Below are 17538 nucleotides of genomic sequence, written 5' to 3'. Positions count from 1 at the left end.
GGACGCGTGTTCCCAGCCCCCTCGCAGGCGCCCGCAGCCCGGCTCCAGGCCCTCCGAGCTCAGGCAGGCGCCGCAGGAGCAGGGCTAGCTGGTCCCGCACAGCCCTGTCCCCAGCCGCGCACGGGGGATGAGAAGGCGGTCAACAGCGGGTGCCAGCTCTGGCTCCCCTTCCAGGCAGGGCCAGGGCGGCGCAGAGGTGAGCTGGCAGAGCTGCAGGGTGGGAGTAATTCATGCAGCTGCTGCCCCCCTGAAGGGAGCTGGTGCTACAGAAGTCCGACCACTCCCTCCAGTTTATTTCAGGAGGCGTCTCTTCTTCCTGGACAGCTTTCAGAGGGAGCAGAAGGGCAACAAGACAGCAATGCAAAATACTGGCCCTCTGCCAAGCCCAGCCTATCACGATTTTATTACAAAACAAGGGAGTATTACATAAAGAACTGGCTGTATGGTAAGGGGTCACCCAGAGCTGTGCATTCTTGCTGATCCTTTCCCCAGTACCTTGAGCTTCCTTGGACAAAGCAGAGGGCATAGTGGAGAGCAGAAAGATGAGAGCGCTTTGAAGGGAGACAGAAAGGGTAGAGATGAGCTGTTTGTTATCAGAGAGAGAAGGAGAAGCAAGAATAGACTGGAGAGGCAGTAGAGATGAGCCAACAACTGCAGGGTATGAGGGTGGTTTGTACAGCCCCTGCCTCTCACATCTCCATCAGGAGTCCCAGATGGTCATGCAGAGTCCAGGGGACAGGGAACTGGCTTAGCCAGTGTTACCTCACATGCCTCAAAGGAGACAGTAGCAGCCCTTGTCCTTGACCTGGAGTACTGAAAGCAGTTAGTTCAGACAAGTGCAAAAAAGCCTTCCCTTGCAGCTCTTCAGGAACAGAACCACTGTAAAGATCCAAGCATGGGAATTCAGAGCTTTTAAGCTCTGAACCCAGTCTCCAGCCAGCAGGCACAAGTGTAGTGTGGGTAGTATGAAGCTGCCCCTCCACAGGGAGGTAGGACTGTGGTGGCAACTCACTGGTGTTACCATAGCCTGAAGCTGGCCTCAAGGTGGAGACCACATTAGCCACTACGGAAGCAACTGATCTCTGGTGTGGATCTGGAGTATGGCTGGTGGAGGTACAAGAGGAGCTGCCGTAGGAAGAGAGCTTGGCCGTGTGGGCAAAATGGAGATGATAGCTGGGTGCTAGTAGAAGAGCCATGAAGAATGTAATCAGCATCAAGAGCAACAATTTCCCGTTTCAAAAGCCTGCTAAAGGAGGACAGAATCCAGGACCCTCCCTGTGCCCCCACCCATCTCTGCTCATGCAATCTGGCTGAGGAGATGCAGGGGGTTCTCTCAGGTGAGTCATCATCACAAGAGGCTTTACAGGCTGCTTCAGGATCAGCTGGGTTCTTCCACACACACTCACATTCTCTTAGCTCATCCATGGAGAGTTTTCATCAGGGCTTGGGCCTGCTTCAGCTCTGAAAGCAGAAAAGCAGAGAGGCAATAGCAGTGGGGTGTCCAAGCACTCTGGAGGGACTTCTCAAAACAAGGGAATACCTCAACAAATGTCTGCCCCAGCTACTATCACAGAACAGAAAGGAATATGCCATGCAGCAAGGAAAGCGCTTCTGTGCTGCTTCAGCCACCTACTCACCTGCCAGCAGGACTTGGAACTTCTCTGCTGACACCGCCATGGCAATGGGCTCCGTCACTCCTCTGTCCCGGTCTCGCACGTTGAATTTCAGGTGCACGAGTGGCTCGTTGACCTCCTGGAGTTCGCTGGAGCTGAGCGTGTAATCCACCCTCCAGGACACAGAGTCCAGCTGATTCACTGAGAACACAGGCAAAGCCAGTTCCACAGGCTGCTCTGGCAATTCTCTGCCCAGGAAAGCCTGTCAAAAGTTGTCAGGGGGATTCTTCCACCCTAAAAAATGCAGCCTCCTCTAGTGTGGAACACAGCTATGGTCTTGGCAGCACACAGCAACACCACTGGACTTGGGAGAAAAAGATGGCAGCATCCAACTGAAGTTTCATGGAAACTGAGGCCAGCAGAGGGTAGCTCTCCAGTAAGAGTCAGATGGATGTAATGCAGCTAGTAAGCTGCTTGCTCCTGCTTTCTACCTTGTTGCAAAGCATCCTGTGGGTCCAAGCATTTGGGAACCCAGCTCTAATCTCATTATGGCCAAGAGAGAGAACACACAGTGCTTCCAACACCCTCCGTGCTCACTGAGAAGAAGATGCCCCCAAGTGGATCACCGACTCCATTTCCTGCTGCATTCTGTGATCTCATCCTATAAGTTAACTGGACCAGATCATAATGGATGGGGCTGATGAGGTCTCAGCCCACAATGAGGAGGCAACATTAGGGGTCTCTGGTCCAACACTTTTGTTGCTGAAAACCCAGCTACCTGTGCCAGGGAGCATGTGCTCCAGCCCTTAATAAACTGACCCTCCCTCAGAGAGCACAAAGGAGCAGACCCTTCCCAGGGACCTCTAGAGGCTAGAGCAATTCCTCTTGGGGTTTCACCAAAAGACTCAAAGGGGCACAGGATGTCAGCGTATCCCCCTCCTGAACAACTGCGCCAGCCCCATCACTCTTGGCAAAAAGCAGGTACACTCACATCTCAGGCTGCGTGTGCGGAGGCTTTCCTGCAGGGCACTCTGTTTCTCCTCATAGGAACGGCACAATCCCGTGGCATGTTCTACAAGGGAAGGAGGAGTTGGGGGGTGGGGAAATCAAGAAGACACACATCTGCTGAAGACCAGCTCAGCCCCCACATAGCCCAGCCCCAGCTCCTTTGAGCTCCCAAGACATCCTGACTGCAAACAGCTCAGCTTCTCTGCTTGGCAGAGGGAATCCAGCAGGATGCCCATAACAGAGCAACAGGTGTTGATAAGGAACATATTAATCAGAAGGCTGCCCAGTTACTACTGCAAGGCCTCCTCACACTGGTTGATTCAGCTAACTCCATCTCCTCCTTGTTGGGGGACACCTCCTCCACCTGCAGTCATCCCAGAGGGGAATGGACTGGCTGCTCCAGCAGCACGTGGGACACACCACGCAGTGGAGGGACATGGTTATACAGCAGGTGTGGAGGTGGGTTGCACAGGGGGAACACATCCAGCTGAACTTCCCAGCCTCCTCTACTTAATACTGCATCAGGCAGTAGAGGTTCTGCTACTGATCTCCAAGCCACTGCACCCAAGAGATGTCTCCCCTACCTTTGGGCAGCCCCAGCTGCTGCAGCTCGCTGGACAAAGACTCGCTGTCTACGTTGTGCTTGGCTGCACTGGAGAGGATGAAGCTGAGCACTGCGATCGTGGCCTTCACATCCCCAGACTCTGGAGGGACAAGGAGCTGTTTTTGGGACTGTTTACACTGTGAGCTCTTCCATTCTGGGAAGCAGCGCTCAGATGCTAGCAAGGATCTGCCTCACCAATGCATAATTCAACATCCATGGACGTGGCCAGTTCATTTACACAAGACTAGAGAGGATATATGAGCAGACATCTGAGCCAACAGCGAAAAGGCACACAAACAAAATGCACTGGGCACCTTGTCCATAATTAGCACATGAACCCATAGCCACTAAGGATGTAACAGAAGCCAACAGTAAAAACGGGTAAAAAAAAACAAAACAAACTGATTAGATGGAGCCCTGGTGGACAAGTCCATCAGGACATGTTGAACACAACAGCCAGGGATGGCCCCTACTGCTGGTGCATGGGGCAGGTAGGGCAGGGGTTGGATCACTAACTTATTTTTTATGCTCATCCTCTAAAGCTTCCATTACTTACCAGTACTGGACATAGGGTCCTGGGCTAGAAGGGCCTTTGGACTGACCCAGTACAGCAATTTTTATGCCACTAATATGGGTCAGATGTGGGGACCAACCCCTGGGCAAAGGGAGTGGGTGAAGGGTGGGCTCTGCTGCAGCCACAAACACGAGTGTCTAAAGAACCTTAAACAGGTTAGGACGCAAACAGACACAGAACAGGCAGGGGTAAAATATAAATAGCAAGGGTCCAAACACTGTGCTGAAATCAGGCAGGGAAGAAGCCACCTCACAAGGGATGAGACTGTAAACATACAGTACCCAAGGGAATGGAAGCCAGACAGAGCCAGGTACCTAATGTAACCCCAACTAGACATTTTGTATTCACTCTACCATAGCCCTTTCCTCTAAACTGCCCCAGTAATTTTGCCAGGTCCTCCAGACTGGAATGACAGATCCTCAGGTGTGTGGACAGGGCCTGACAAGTTGATTGCTCCCATGATAATCACAAGCAGGCACAGGCCAATTCCTCTCTACACAAGGAACGACCTACATAACTCCACAGCCAGGACTGTCTTTGGAGTTAGAAGCAGTACTTCATCAGACTACTGACTGACAGCATCTTCCACCCAGGAGAAAAACAAGGATACTGAGGAGATCCTAGACACCCTGGGCTTGCTCAAGGGAGAAGACTGCACAGTTTGTTTCTAATGCCTTTGCCCCAGGCCTTCAGTGTGTCTCTCCATGATCCCGAGGGAACCACTTCAGGAAAATGCACCTGATAAATCCTGGGGGCTCAGAAAAGCCAGAGGAGAAATGTTTTTACTCAGAGGTGCCTATGGTGCAGTTTAGTTTAGAGAGAGGCGATTCTGCCTTGAGCAGGAGGCTGAACTAGAAAACCTGCTGAGGGTCTCTTCCAGCTCTAAATTTTCTAGGTTCATTCTATGATGAACAAGGGGGCAGCTTAGAGGCAGCCAAAGGCCAGGTTTGCACGCAAGCAAGCTGCAGAAGCCTCTTTGCTGTAAGCACAAAGGAACAACCCCAACAGGAAAAACCCAGTTTACGAAAAGTGCTGCAGAAGTCTATTCCACAGACCCACAGCAGCTCTGGGAAAGACAGGAGTGAGGGCCACTCACCAAATTTGGCATCTGATGTCAGCTTTAAGATCTTTTCATACTGCAAGAGAAAAGCAACACTCAGCTTCAGCAGCCCCCAGGAAACCCTGCTACCAGCAGTGTTTATAACCACCTCTGGGCATTAACTGACCAAATCCTGAACACCCTCCAAGTAAAATGAGGCAGGCAGTCCCACGTTAAGGCCAATGCTGTCACAACAGTCCTTTGATTTTGAAAGCACTGAGAGTCAGGAGTGCACATGCAAGCACAGGACTAGGAGGTCTCAAGTCAGCCCCTAAAATACAAGAAACTACTAGATTTCTTCTAACTAGCCCCAGGCCGTACAGGAAGTCAAAAAATGTCCTGGGACTAGAACTTCCAGTCCCCTCAGCTCCTGCTGCAACTAGCTGCAAAATCAACAGACTCATGCTGCACGTAACTGGTAGGATTAGTCAATCCCACAGGGCACCAGGCACATGTTTGACTGCACACCTCTCCTGCACAGACTCAGGATCAGTGGCAGCACCCTTCTGTGCCAGCAGCCAGGATTCTTGCTGAGGGATCTCAAGGGAACCCATGCTAGCAGCCACACACCACTCCTCTAGTGAGGACACGAAAAAAACAAAACAAAACAGGACATAACATATCCTTAGGGTAGTAGATAATAAACCTTGCTCTAACATTGCAGTACTTGGCCATTATCCAGCCCTACTCACTGCTGAGTGGGCAAGGCATTAGCTTTATTTCTCAGTTAGGGACACAGGGGGTAAAGGTTTTAAATGACTTGCTTGAGGTCACTCAGCTAGTCAGTGGCAGAGCTCCTGGCCCTCTAACACCCTCCCCACAAGACCTGGCTGCCTACCCTGGCTGCTGTATCTACCCTACACTCCCTCTTGCTAGGGACTGGGCTAGGCTGAGAGGAGATCTATAACTCTAATAGCAACTGGAAAGAAAGTTATTAACTTACATCAATCCCCTCTCCCAGCAGGTCCTTCAGCACCTGGGCACAGATCAGCTTCAGCTTCACTGAGGACTTGAACAGAGAGAACAACAGAAGAGAACTTCACTCCTCAGGACAGACGGACGGACACACACACTAGGAACCCATTTAACAATTTTGTGCCACCCCCCTTAAAGTGTATATGAGTACGTACACACACACACACACACACACACACCAGGAACCCATTTAACAATTTTGTGTCCCACTGTCCTTTTTGCAATCTAAAACATGAAGTGCCCTGGATTTCCATAGACAACAATCAGTCTAAAACAGTCCTAGGCAGCTCTTGTGTGGCATCAGTTTCTCTCTCCAGCCCCTAAACAAAACCTGTTCAAAAGGCACCTGTGCAACTTACAGAGCAGAGCCTCCTGCCTCTGACCTGTGGAAAGCCACCCTGGCCATAGGACAAAGCCTGGGCTGTTTGCTCTTGTGACTGGGAGGGATCACAGCTTCCTTGCCCAGATACCCAGTGCTAAGACCCATCAACAGTGTCCCCATGGCTTCCCCACCACTCTAGGTGTAGCACTGGCACTTCCCCACCACTGTAGGTGCAACCTACTGGTTCACAGTATATGACCTTCTATCTCCCCCATTTTTTTTTTTTTTTTTTTTAAAGAGTAAAAATATGCTTTGATAGCTGGGCAACATGAGAACTGGAAGAACCACAGAAATAAAGATTAAAAAGAAAATGCTTTTGCACTTAACAATTTTAGCTAAGGTGCTGATCTCTGCTAGGACCCAGTCGGGACAGTCCAAGTCTCCACAGAACCGGAACCTCTGGAAGGAGAAGATTGCATGGACATGAAATCTATGATACTGTTGGGACCCAGTAGGAGGTCAGCCAGTGCCAAAGTACCCCTTGAAGAGCAGCTCAACTCTTCTCACCAGAGCAAGGAAGCCCTCCCACTTCCCACCTTTAGCTGTGCCCTCTCCCCATTGCCCTAGAAGGGAAAGCCCCATGATTTCTCTCCTCTCTGGATACTTTACTAGTGTTCCCCTCTGGGTGAGCTACCTGCTAAACTGTGGGAAGTGCTGGCATGCAGGAGTAGAAGTAATTCTCCTCCCCAAAATCCCAGTCACCAGCTTTTCACTCTACGGAGATCTAGGCACAACCAGACACATGCTGAGGCAGTAGTTATTTGGAGCCAGCTACCGGGGCAGCAATGGAAAACTATGCTCAGCCCTAGCACAATGGAGCACATCTCCGGGGGACTTTGAGGCAAGAGCTGTAAGTGATGAGTTCATGCTGGAGTCCTTCCTGGAGAAGGAGAAGGTGGGGAAGATTGACAGCAGCAGACTAAGGAAGGGACAGGGACAGGCGACTTGCCTCTAGGGCTGCCAATTTTGACTGAAGCTATTCTGGGAGATTTCTTTTTCCGACATGATGTAATATAATGTCCTACGAAAGTCTCCCGGGTTGCTTTCAGTAGTCACCAGGAGATCAATGCTGATTCCAGGAGACTCCTGGGCAATCTGGGAGGGCTGGCAGCCCTCTGCCTCCCCCTTTTCTATCTTCACCAGTTGGGTCACGGTCCTTTGGTGGTTTTAGCCAGCAAACACCAGTAAAGAGCGCAGCCCCCAGGCAGAGGGAGCCCCTCGCACCTGCTGCAGCTGCGCAAGGAAGCCTAGGGCCCAGCGCCCTGCCCCGCTTCTCCGCAGATCCACGGGTGGGTTAACCCCTCCGCACTTCACACGCAAGCTGCCCGCTCGCTGCCCGCCACCTCGGCCCTTGTTACGCCTGCTTTGGGGACACAGGCGCGGCCAGCTCAGCAGGCCACGGGCTGGCCGAGCCGGTACCCCGCCCCGCCCGGAGAGCGGCGGCAGGAAGCTCCCGGGAGCCCCCACAGCAGCACCCCGGGCGGGCGGGCGGCGCCTGCCCCGGCCCGCTCCCGGCTCCGCAGGCCGCAGGGCAGAGGAAGGCAGCGGCGCGGCCACGTCCCCGCGTCCCCTCAACCCCAGGCTGGAGGCGGCCCCCGGGCACACGCGCACCAGCTCCCCGCGCCCCGCCCACAGCGCCCCGGCGCCCGCAGCCCGCACTCACCATCCTGCCTGCCGCCCGGCCCGGCTCAGCCCACACCTCCCGCCCCGCGCCGGTCAGCTGACCTCCGCCGGCCCCGCCCCGCGCAGCCGCCGCAGCATCTGCGCAGCTGCGGCGGCGCGTGGTGCGGCGGAGGCTGCTGGCTGCTGTGCCGTGGGGCTTCCCGTCGCCTTTTCGGGTTCCTGCGGGACAGGAAGCAATTCCTGCTTAAAACAAGCGCTGCTACTCTCATAGAAAGGCTGGTGTCCAGGAGGCTTGTGACAAAGGGGTCTGAATGAGGCCTTTTAACAAGCAGCCTCTGGCTTTGCTACCGCGTAAAAGCAGCCGCTGAGCGGGTAATTCTTTGGAAAGTGAGAAAACAGGCTTCTCCGGCCCCCACCCCAAATTCTGGAAAAAATGCTGACCCAGGCACGGTGGTCTTCGTCCAGCTGGTGCACACCACGGACCCACACCTCTGGTTCCTGGGCGAGCAGGGTCCGGTCGCGGGCTTCTAGGAACGACCTAGACCAGGGGCAGGGCACGGGGGTGTCCATGGGCTCTTGAAGTCTCATGCATTTTCCTCTAGCGGCAGGCCTGGAGTTAGTGGGGGAGCCGGTCTGGTCCCCAACATGACCTATCATCATTTTGCCAAGAATGAGATGATAACCTTGGGGTTTGAATCTCATTGAAAGGATCATGATTTCACCCTAAGTCAATGGCAAAACTCCTACCTGTTTCATCTAGGGCAAGGGGGTTCAGCTCTGCCATTGCCTATTCTTCTATGGGCCCAGCCTCTCCCATTTCTTTTTTAGTACAGGCTTCTGTGAGGGGCGGTACATAAATCCTTGCTCATATTCCTCCCATTCAAAGCAGCATTAGCAAAATACACAGAGAAAAATAAATTGAAGCCCTAACCTCAGTCCTGCTAAAGCTCATATTTTTGCTCCAACTTTGGCATGTTTCGAGCATAAGCTCTTTGGGACAGGTACGTTGCACAGATAGGGGAACTGAGGTTCAGAACACGTTAGTGCTTGCGTTCAGTTACAGTACTCGTTTACAGTCTGCCAAATCAAGCAGCTCTGTTTCCAAATGGATTTTTTAAAACAGGCTAGTGTTTACTATTATTTATATTTCAGTAGCATCTCAGGCAGCAGTTTTTAACCTTTTTAGACTCCAGGCACCCCTCAGCGTGAAAACTAATTACTGGCATTTTCTTTCTTGGTTATGGGAAAAATATTAATTATTCTGTTGCAAAGACCTCTGAAAGACTGTAACAGGGCCAAATGTTTTGGACACTGAATTCCTAATGAACATTGCTGAGTTTACCTTGTGACCTATATGTAGGTGTTCACACCCCTGACAATGCTAATATTGCACATCACCCTGGTTGAAAACTGCTGCTTCAGAGGCTCCAGTTAAGAACAAAGCTCTGTTGTGCTAGGTACTGAACATATACAAAGGCCTGCTGCTGAAGACTACAATGGAAACAAATAGGAGGGAACTGTCTGCTATCACAGAGCAGCCCAGGGCCCAGTGGAAAACTCAGATGATCCAAGTTTTAGTTCAGTGCTCTAATCACTAGCCTCCACTCCCTCCCCAGCACCAGGCAGGTTGCTGGGGTGGCGTTTCTCATAGATAAGTCCATTCCTCTTCCCGTACTCTGATTTTCTCTCCCAGTTTGTCTTGGCACTAGCAGCAGGTGGGAGACAAGCAGATGCAAGAGCAGCAAAGTACATTTTTAAAATATAGCAATGTGAACACCTGATAACAGGCAAGCTAGGGAAATAAGGGAAAGGGGGATAGTAAGCTGTATGTTAAGCTTTCACATGTTCGTATCACCATCTCTGGCCTTTCACTAGCCTGTCAACAGCTGATCACTGTAATAGGCAAACCAAGTTACAGATGTAGGGTTGGAAGGGACCTTGAAGATCTTCTAGTCTGACCCACTGCTGGGGGCAGGAGAGGAAAAAAAAAAAAAAAAAAAAAAAAAAACTGGGCTCAAACAACCCCAGCCAGGTAAATGTCAAGCCTCCTCTTAAAGAGCCCCAGGGTAGGAGCCATCACCCCTTCCCTTGGTTATGCTCAGGCTCTTAGCATAATGTTTAGCCTTCTCAAAATTAAGCAATTAAAATTGTAGAGTCCCTTAAGGCACTGGGAAAAGAAAATGACTGCTGCAATTGATATAGTAGGCTAACCAGGTACAGTAGTTTCCCTAAAAAAAGGGAAAGAGAACCAAAAAAAAACAGAATAGACTTGGAGTACCTTGTCCCGAACCATCCAATCCTCAAATTTCTTACCTCATCTTTTTAGATAAGATTGTTACAGAAGTAACAGACAGAGATAGTGTGCATTTTTGTTGCCACCTTTGGGAGATAGGAGCAACCTTGGAATTCTTGTTCAAACAACAAGGAATCCAGAAATGAACATCTCATACACCTAGTAGAGGATCTGAGGCTGGTACCACTCCAAGTCACTGTTGTAATGTCCAAGGAACTGTTTGCCAGGTTGCATTGCAAGGATAATTATCTTGTAATAAGCCTAGGGGTTACTGATAAAGTTCACTTGATACCAAATTGGGTGAGGTATGTCAATCCTGGGGTGGGGGGGTGTTGGGTCTCTGGTAAAGGGAATCCTGAGGTAACAGTGGCAAAAAGGCCCTTTAAAAAAAGTTCAATTCTTAAAAAAGGATTGCAATTTCAGTTGCGATACCCGTTCTACTGTATGTATGTTGTAGCCACTCAGACAGCAGCTAAAAGATACAAGTATTCAGGACACTCTCACTCTCTAGTAAACACCATAAAAAAAAAAAAGTAGCTAGACTTAGAAAGGAAAGTGCAATGGCCAGAAGAGCCATTGCATGATCAGAGGTCAGGGAAGCAGACCCTACAATGACAGGCTGAGAGCCCTGGGGCTCTTTAGCCTGGATAAGCGCAGGCTCAGGGGTGATTTGATGGCCACCTACAAGTTTAATCGGGGTGACCACCAGTATCTGGGGGAACGTTTGTTCACCAGAGTGCCCCAAGGGATGACAAGGTCAAATGGTCACAAACTACGACAAGATCGTTTCAGGCTGGACATAAGGAAGAATTTCTTTACTGTCCGAGCCCCCAAGGTCTGGAACAGCCTGCCACCGGAGGTTGTTTAAGCACCTTCATTGAACACCTTCAAGATGAAACTGGATGCTTATCTTGCTGGGATCCTATGACCCCAGCTGACTTCCTGCCCTTTGGGCGGGGGGCTGGACTCAATGATCTTCCAAGGTCCCTTCCAGCCTTAATGTCTATGAAATCTAGAAGTATTCTGATGCTATCCAGTCTTAAGTTAGTGCTTGCATGTGGAACAGAGGGTTTCTGGTGAAAGGTTTCTCCTTAAGCCAAATAAACTTCATAGGGAGGATGTATAGGTCACATTACTACTGCAAGGAGTACACATGAGCAAAAAGGAGTTCACTACTTGAAATGCTGTAGGAAACAGTAACTAGCTCCTTCCTCACTTCCCTCATAACATAATAAAACTTATTATGCTGCTAGCCATTTGTCTAGCAGGAAGGGAAACTGGAAGGTAAAAGTGATAGCATGAAGGCCCTAGCTCACTGTATAGTTGGGCAAGGAAAAAAAAAAAAAATGCAAGGCATCTTACCACCCCACCCCCAGATCAGAGTATGGTATTAGCCTCTTGAGGATGTTTCCATCCCCCTTGCCTCAAGGTAGGTAAGGAACCTAGCATGAGATCAACTTGCTACTCTTCCACCCTCACTTAGCCACCCACCACAACATAGAACTTTCCAACCATTTTATTTCTTCTCCCCATGATCCATTTTCAACCTGGACTAACCCAGCCTCATTTTTGTCCCCAAGTTCCTCCTGGATTAGGAAACCATATATTTCTTCCCTTGAGCTACTGAAACACACCCCCCCCCCCCCAACCTACTTAAGTTCTCTGGTCTACAGAAGTTTGGGATAAGGAGTTATCAAAATGAGGGCACCAAGTCAAAACAGCCAAGTTACTAGCTATTCACCAAGCAAGACACTTTACATGGTATTTCACTCCAAAATTATGATCCAAGAAAAAGGGGCAATTGGAGAAGGCTAGCTGCTACACAGTTTTGGCCTCAGCATCATAAAACCAGATTTGTTGCCTGACCCTGGTCCCTCTTCCTGTAATTCCACACATCTGGTACTTGCAGTAGATTTAGTCCATTATGGTTGGCCAGGCCAACTTAGTCCTAGCCACCAGGGCACAACATTGAGTTTGCAGACATGAGAGACAAGTACTCCCAAGCCACCTTTTTGAGAACCATTTTTGTTTTAGCTGCCTTTCACTTGGGGGAAAAAAAAGAAACCCCAAAAAACCTTAAGATTCCTCACTGTCAAGGCCCCCCATCATGCTTTCAGCTGCCACCTAGACAGCTTAGTTTAGAGAAAGATTCTTCTTTGGAGTTCAAGATGCATCTTGCTTGTTTGCTTAGAGCTAAAAAGAACAATGACTTAAGCACAGTCAGGACACCAAGATGCACCAGCTATCCTGTGGACAAGATATATTTCATTGTCCTGCACACCATCCCCCTCCCCCTTCTAAATGAAGAGCCTTGCCTCTTATTAGAAATTAAATGGGTCTGAATTTATTTATTTTTTTACATTGTACAGAGTGTAAAAGGCACATGACACCTCTTGCATTGGATTAGCCGTGTTCTTTTGTATATGAAAATGAGTCCCAGAACGATGAAGGCCAGAATTATGGCAGCTGCTACCACAATCAACCCAGCCATCTCTTCTATGCCTGTGAAAGAAAGTGGGGTGGTTAGAATAGGAACCAAACTATTTTTTCCAGCCATCCTCCAAAAAAATCCCTAGTTATGGGCAAGTTTACTTCTGAGTCCTAGAGAGATCATATCATGAAGGGGGTTAGGGGGCAGATACCAGGATAAATAGCAGAGCTGTTGTTGCTTGTAGAATAGCAAACAACTTCCTACCTGGCCCCCCCTCCCAATTCAGCAAGTGGTTAAGTTAAATGGATGAACCAAGTGGGTACTTCTCACTAGAGGCTAGTCTTAGGCCATGAGTGGGTTTTTAAAGGCAGCCCAGATGCTGGGCTTAAAAAAGGTAAAAGAAATTTTACTCCAAGTCTAGCTATCATTGCTGGACCCCCCCCCCCCCCCATCTCCAAGTGGCAGATTCATGTAGCAAGTCTTACAAGATTTTATTCCTTCAGTCTTTTGAGGGGGCTTTCACCAGCCAGTGTGATGTTAGTGTTCCAAAATTAGCTACCACAGGAGTATGAAATCTATAGCAGACAGATAAGTTACATACCGTTCTTTGATGCTTTTTCTACTTCTATTTGATATTTGAAGAGATCCCTGGACTCTTGAAATTCGTCAAGGATATATAGTGGCCCTAGCACAACGTCAGATTCTGCTTCCACCATGGAGGAGTTACCTGTGTTGGAGGTAGTCAAGAATTAGTAGTAGCCATTTCAATCCCAGGAGGAAGAGGCTCAATGCAATTACTTTTGGGGTAAAAAAGGTCAGACCCACTTTTCCAGGAGAATTGTGGGGCAGGGAAAAGAAAAAGGAAGAAAGTATCAAAGCCTACCAGGCTTGGAAGCCACATCTCTCCGGAAGTGCCTCACTGGCCATCTGGGAGGGTGGACTCTCCTAGACCATCCAAGCAACCCACAATTTCCAGTTTTACAGCAGCTGCAGATGTCCCTGGTGCCTTCCACTGGAAACCAGCTAGAACCAAGAGGAAGGTGGGAAAGAAGGAAAAAAGTGACAATCCCTTATAGCAAGGGGCTCTTCCAGCCTGTGCTGCCCCTCACGCCCCACCTATGGGTGTTCATCTCCCCAGCTACTTACATGTTGCCCGCTTTGCGGAAGGAACAGGCCTTGTTCAAGAGGTCTGGAGCTTGGTCAGCTGGAGTGACCTTCAGATGGCAGGTAATATAGATCTGAGGAGATGGAATAGGAAGGTTAGAACCATCTCATGGGACACTCACCAACACCCTTCTTCACCTGGAGACCAGACTTGGGTCAGGAAGCAGAGATCTTACCAGGTTCCTGGCATCTGCTGCAAACTTGAATGCATCACTCACAAGCTGCAATGTGTCCTGCCTAGGCCTAGGGGATATGAAGGCTGAGGTGGTATCATCTGATCTCCCATCCACAAGGCATCTAGAGATAGATAGGCAGCTGTGTTAGCTTAAAGCCCAGCCAGAGTTGTGATCCTTGCCAAGCAGCAAGCTGAGCTCTTACCCATTGAAGTCAACAATGGCATAGCTGGGGGAGGAGTTCTTGTCTGGGGTAAGGGTAGCCACACAGCTGTCCACAAAGAGCCTCAGAGCCATGTGGTTCTCAGTAGTGACCTCAGCTTGGATGTGCATGGCTTCTCCCAGGTGGAATCCATTGGAGGGTCTCTCAGCACTCCAGTCATCTGGAAGTGAAGTGCATGATGAGCAGAGGAAATAAGCAGGCAGGGTTGGGCTCTCCTGAAATAGCCTCATGTAACCCCTCTTCTTCTTAGTCTGAAGAGAAGTGGAGGAAGATGCATGCAATCTAGTTGGGCTGGCATTAGCTTGAGTTAGTTACGCACCCCCCTCCCCAACACCAATTTGTTTTGTATCCTGATTTCAACAGCTGTCCCATTCTGGGATCCAGGCTATAGATAATATATGATCTACACAGTCAAGGACCCTCTAGTGGTAAGGAATTGCTTAAGCAAGATCAGCTCAGCTGATCCACAAGTGAAATATGCCCCAATCCCCTTATAGTAGAAATATGCCCCTTATAGTAGTACAGAGGGGATTTCTCTGTACTACCTCAGAGCACTTGCCCCATGCCATCCAGTGAGGCAACAGCCTAGGGCATTCCAAGGCACAAGAAAAAGCAGTGGCCTGAATATGTTCCAGGTCACTTGCATCAGGAGAGATCCCTTCTGACCATCCCCCCCAGATGAGCAGCCTGCTGAAGCAAGAACTCAACTTACATTAATACTTACAGCTCCGCATTAGGGAGCAGGGCTTGTAAAGCAGCATCAAGGAGGGGTGGTAAACAACACAGGGGAGGGGTTGTATTACAAGGCAAAGACCAAATATATAATAAAATAATTCAGCCTGACCCTCTGCGCACAAGCCCAACAGACTGCTTCCAGGCTGGCATTAAGCAGCTCTTTAAAAGGAGATGGAATTTTTAGATGAGATTGAACATGGACGCAGCATACTGAGGAGAGAGCAATTTAAACTCACTGCTGCCAGTGGCATCTTAGAGGCCAAATTGTCTAAAGTTGACCTTCCAAACATTGGAAGACTTAAAAACAAAAACAAACAGTCACCAAGCTGAACACTCCTATCCCTCCTCCAGTTATCAAGTGCTGTATAAGCAAGGGCACAGCTGTCAAGTCATAGTTTCTTCTTTGAAAGCAGAGCTCCTGAAGTCTTATGCCACACATTCCTCACCCCCAATCTCCCTTCTTTTAGTCTAAAAATTGTAAGCCACGGTGTACCCATCACCAGTCCCAGACATTACCAGCAAAGATTCTGTCCTTAAAATAGCTGAAGCTAGGACAGAAAACTCTTGGTGACTTTCTAGAAAAAGAGGTCTTTTTGTTGATCTCCTTATCATCCACTGCATCAAAGTTGGTTTTCATTTCCTCTATGAAGTACTCATTAGATTTCACTTAATGCAAAGTATTTTTAAAAACCGTGTCATGCCACAAAACATGGTATGTAGGAACACAGATGCTTTACATCATTCACCTGTGCAATCCCATCAAAAAGCTGGTTTGACAAGATTCACTTTCCATTATGTTTTACTTGTCTGGAGTTATTTTTCTATGCCACCAAGTTCTAGTGGTGAGGCATTTGAAAAATAAATTAAAAATAAATAAAAAAAAGATTAAAAAAAAAAAAGATAGCTTTTCTGAAGCTTGCAAAGGAAAACAGTAAGAGACAGGCTGCATAAACCATTTGTATCTTGATTTTCATTTAGTGATAGGAAGTAGCAACATAATAGAAGTCTCTGGAAGAAATACTAGTAGCTCACTGCCCAAGAACTAGGGATATGCATCTAGTAATCTAATACTGTCTACAGGAGTTCTTAGATTTTCTGTACTTCTCCACTTCACATGGGAGGCGATTAGAATAGTTAGCACTTACTGGTTTGACACAGAAGAACCCCAAGCATCTCAATTTACCCATTATAGTCTCACCTACCATTCATCAGGCGCAAAGAGAAATGGAGTCTCTCTTCCGCAGACACAGTGGAGTGGAAAGGAGACCAGGTTGGCCTGACAGCTTTGCTGCTCACATTCTTCTTCCTGGAAGAGAGGTCCATTGATGATCCAGGTCTAGTTAGTAGTGAGCATATGCAGAAAGGGAACTGAGCACTCAGCTCACCTGGGATAGTGACATTCAATAGGAATCACAGCAGGATTGGTTCTCAAGATAACTGCATTGCCAGCAGGGGTGGGGGTATAGTTCAAGCTGGTCCTATAGATCAAGGAGTCTGGGGTCATCTGGGTAAGATCAGACATGGAAAGAGTTAAGGCATATCTGAATATCATCAACAGTTCTCCCTAGAGAGCACCAAAAGCCAGGTGACTATGTGAAGTCTGACTGATACATGAGCCCCAGAAGTGGGGCTGACTGAGTGAGGGGCTTCATTGAGGAAGAAAACTCTTCAGTGACTTTACAGGGCTAGGACTGGAGGCTAGGAATAGGGACCCAGAGGGAGCAAGGAGAAAGCCTATGAAGGAAACAAGATGTTACCAGGGTTCTAACCCATGGGTCTCCAGGCTGACCTGGGCTAGTCTTACCTGCAAGGAACTCCCACAGTCCTGAAGCCCTGCTGCAAAGGTCACTGTATTCTCCACTTCATTAAGGGTCACATACTGGCAGGCAACCGAGCCCAGACTCAGGTCAGCAGCTTTGATCAACCGCCCTATCCCAAATAGATCCCTATGTACAGTTACCACCATCTGAGCTTCTTTACACTGCACCATGACAGACGGTGGCAGGGGCACAGCCCTTATTTGTGAAGCATCAACCCAAGCCCAGGGGGAGGACTGGGAACTAGAAGCATCAGCTCTGGATGGGGGCCTCCAGATAGCCGAGTCACTCCTAGAGAAATCCCAGGGGTTGTAGCAAACTCCCCCACTGAGCACCCAGCACAGGACCACTAACTCCAGACAGCCTGAGGCCCCCATCCTTCTTGTGTGCAGCAACCCCAGCTTGAGGGAAGTTACTGCTTGGGAACCTTTTATACCCTGGAATTGGCACCACTCACACCTGTCCCCACTAATTAATACCCTTGCCTTAGACTACAGGCAGCTGAGGCCAATTTCACCCACTGTCCAGATCCCAGGGATAAGGGGAGATAATGAATGGAAATTACTACCACCTGGAGGTGTCAATTGATCTTTTGTGTTTAGGGAAATGCCAAATATGCTTCAGGGGCTTCAGATATTTAAGAGCTAAAAGTCTTGGCTGGGGATGAGAGGTATCATTTGTCAGCCTTGATGCTGGTGCTGGAGGGGTATATGGTCCTGGGGTGATACAGTGCGTGGTACCAAAATGGCAGTGCCTGGTTTGCTGATTAAACTCATGTTCTTAAGAGACTATTAGCCTGATTCTTTTTCTACTTTACAGGCAGG

General features: G+C 49.1%; 2 protein-coding genes across 2 annotated transcripts; both read right to left on the bottom strand.

The window, feature by feature from the left end:
- Window positions 1-384: 384 nt before the first annotated feature.
- COMMD4 (COMM domain containing 4) lies at window positions 385-8109 on the bottom strand. The gene is made up of 8 exons (XM_014606033.3): window positions 7919-8109; window positions 6583-6654; window positions 5842-5907; window positions 4896-4935; window positions 3206-3325; window positions 2605-2685; window positions 1638-1814; window positions 385-1461 (listed from the first exon to the last, which is right to left on the bottom strand). The coding sequence occupies exons 1-8, from the start codon at window positions 7919-7921 to the stop codon at window positions 1418-1420; spliced, it is 603 nt and encodes a 200-aa protein (XP_014461519.1). The 5' UTR covers window positions 7922-8109; the 3' UTR covers window positions 385-1417.
- A 4386-nt stretch (window positions 8110-12495) lies between these two features.
- Window positions 12496-17148, bottom strand: LOC102559782 (zona pellucida sperm-binding protein 3). The gene is made up of 9 exons (XM_014606031.3): window positions 16702-17148; window positions 16283-16401; window positions 16100-16203; window positions 14145-14322; window positions 13943-14063; window positions 13749-13840; window positions 13486-13625; window positions 13204-13329; window positions 12496-12673 (listed from the first exon to the last, which is right to left on the bottom strand). Exons 1-9 carry the CDS (start codon window positions 17089-17091, stop codon window positions 12528-12530), a joined length of 1416 nt encoding a protein of 471 aa, XP_014461517.1. The 5' UTR covers window positions 17092-17148; the 3' UTR covers window positions 12496-12527.
- Between the last annotated feature and the right edge of the window lie 390 nt (window positions 17149-17538).

The sequence above is a fragment of the Alligator mississippiensis genome, chromosome 11, assembly GCF_030867095.1.
Source record: "Alligator mississippiensis isolate rAllMis1 chromosome 11, rAllMis1, whole genome shotgun sequence".
Lineage (NCBI taxonomy): Eukaryota > Metazoa > Chordata > Crocodylia > Alligatoridae > Alligator > Alligator mississippiensis.
This window is presented reverse-complemented; position numbering and strand designations above follow the sequence as displayed.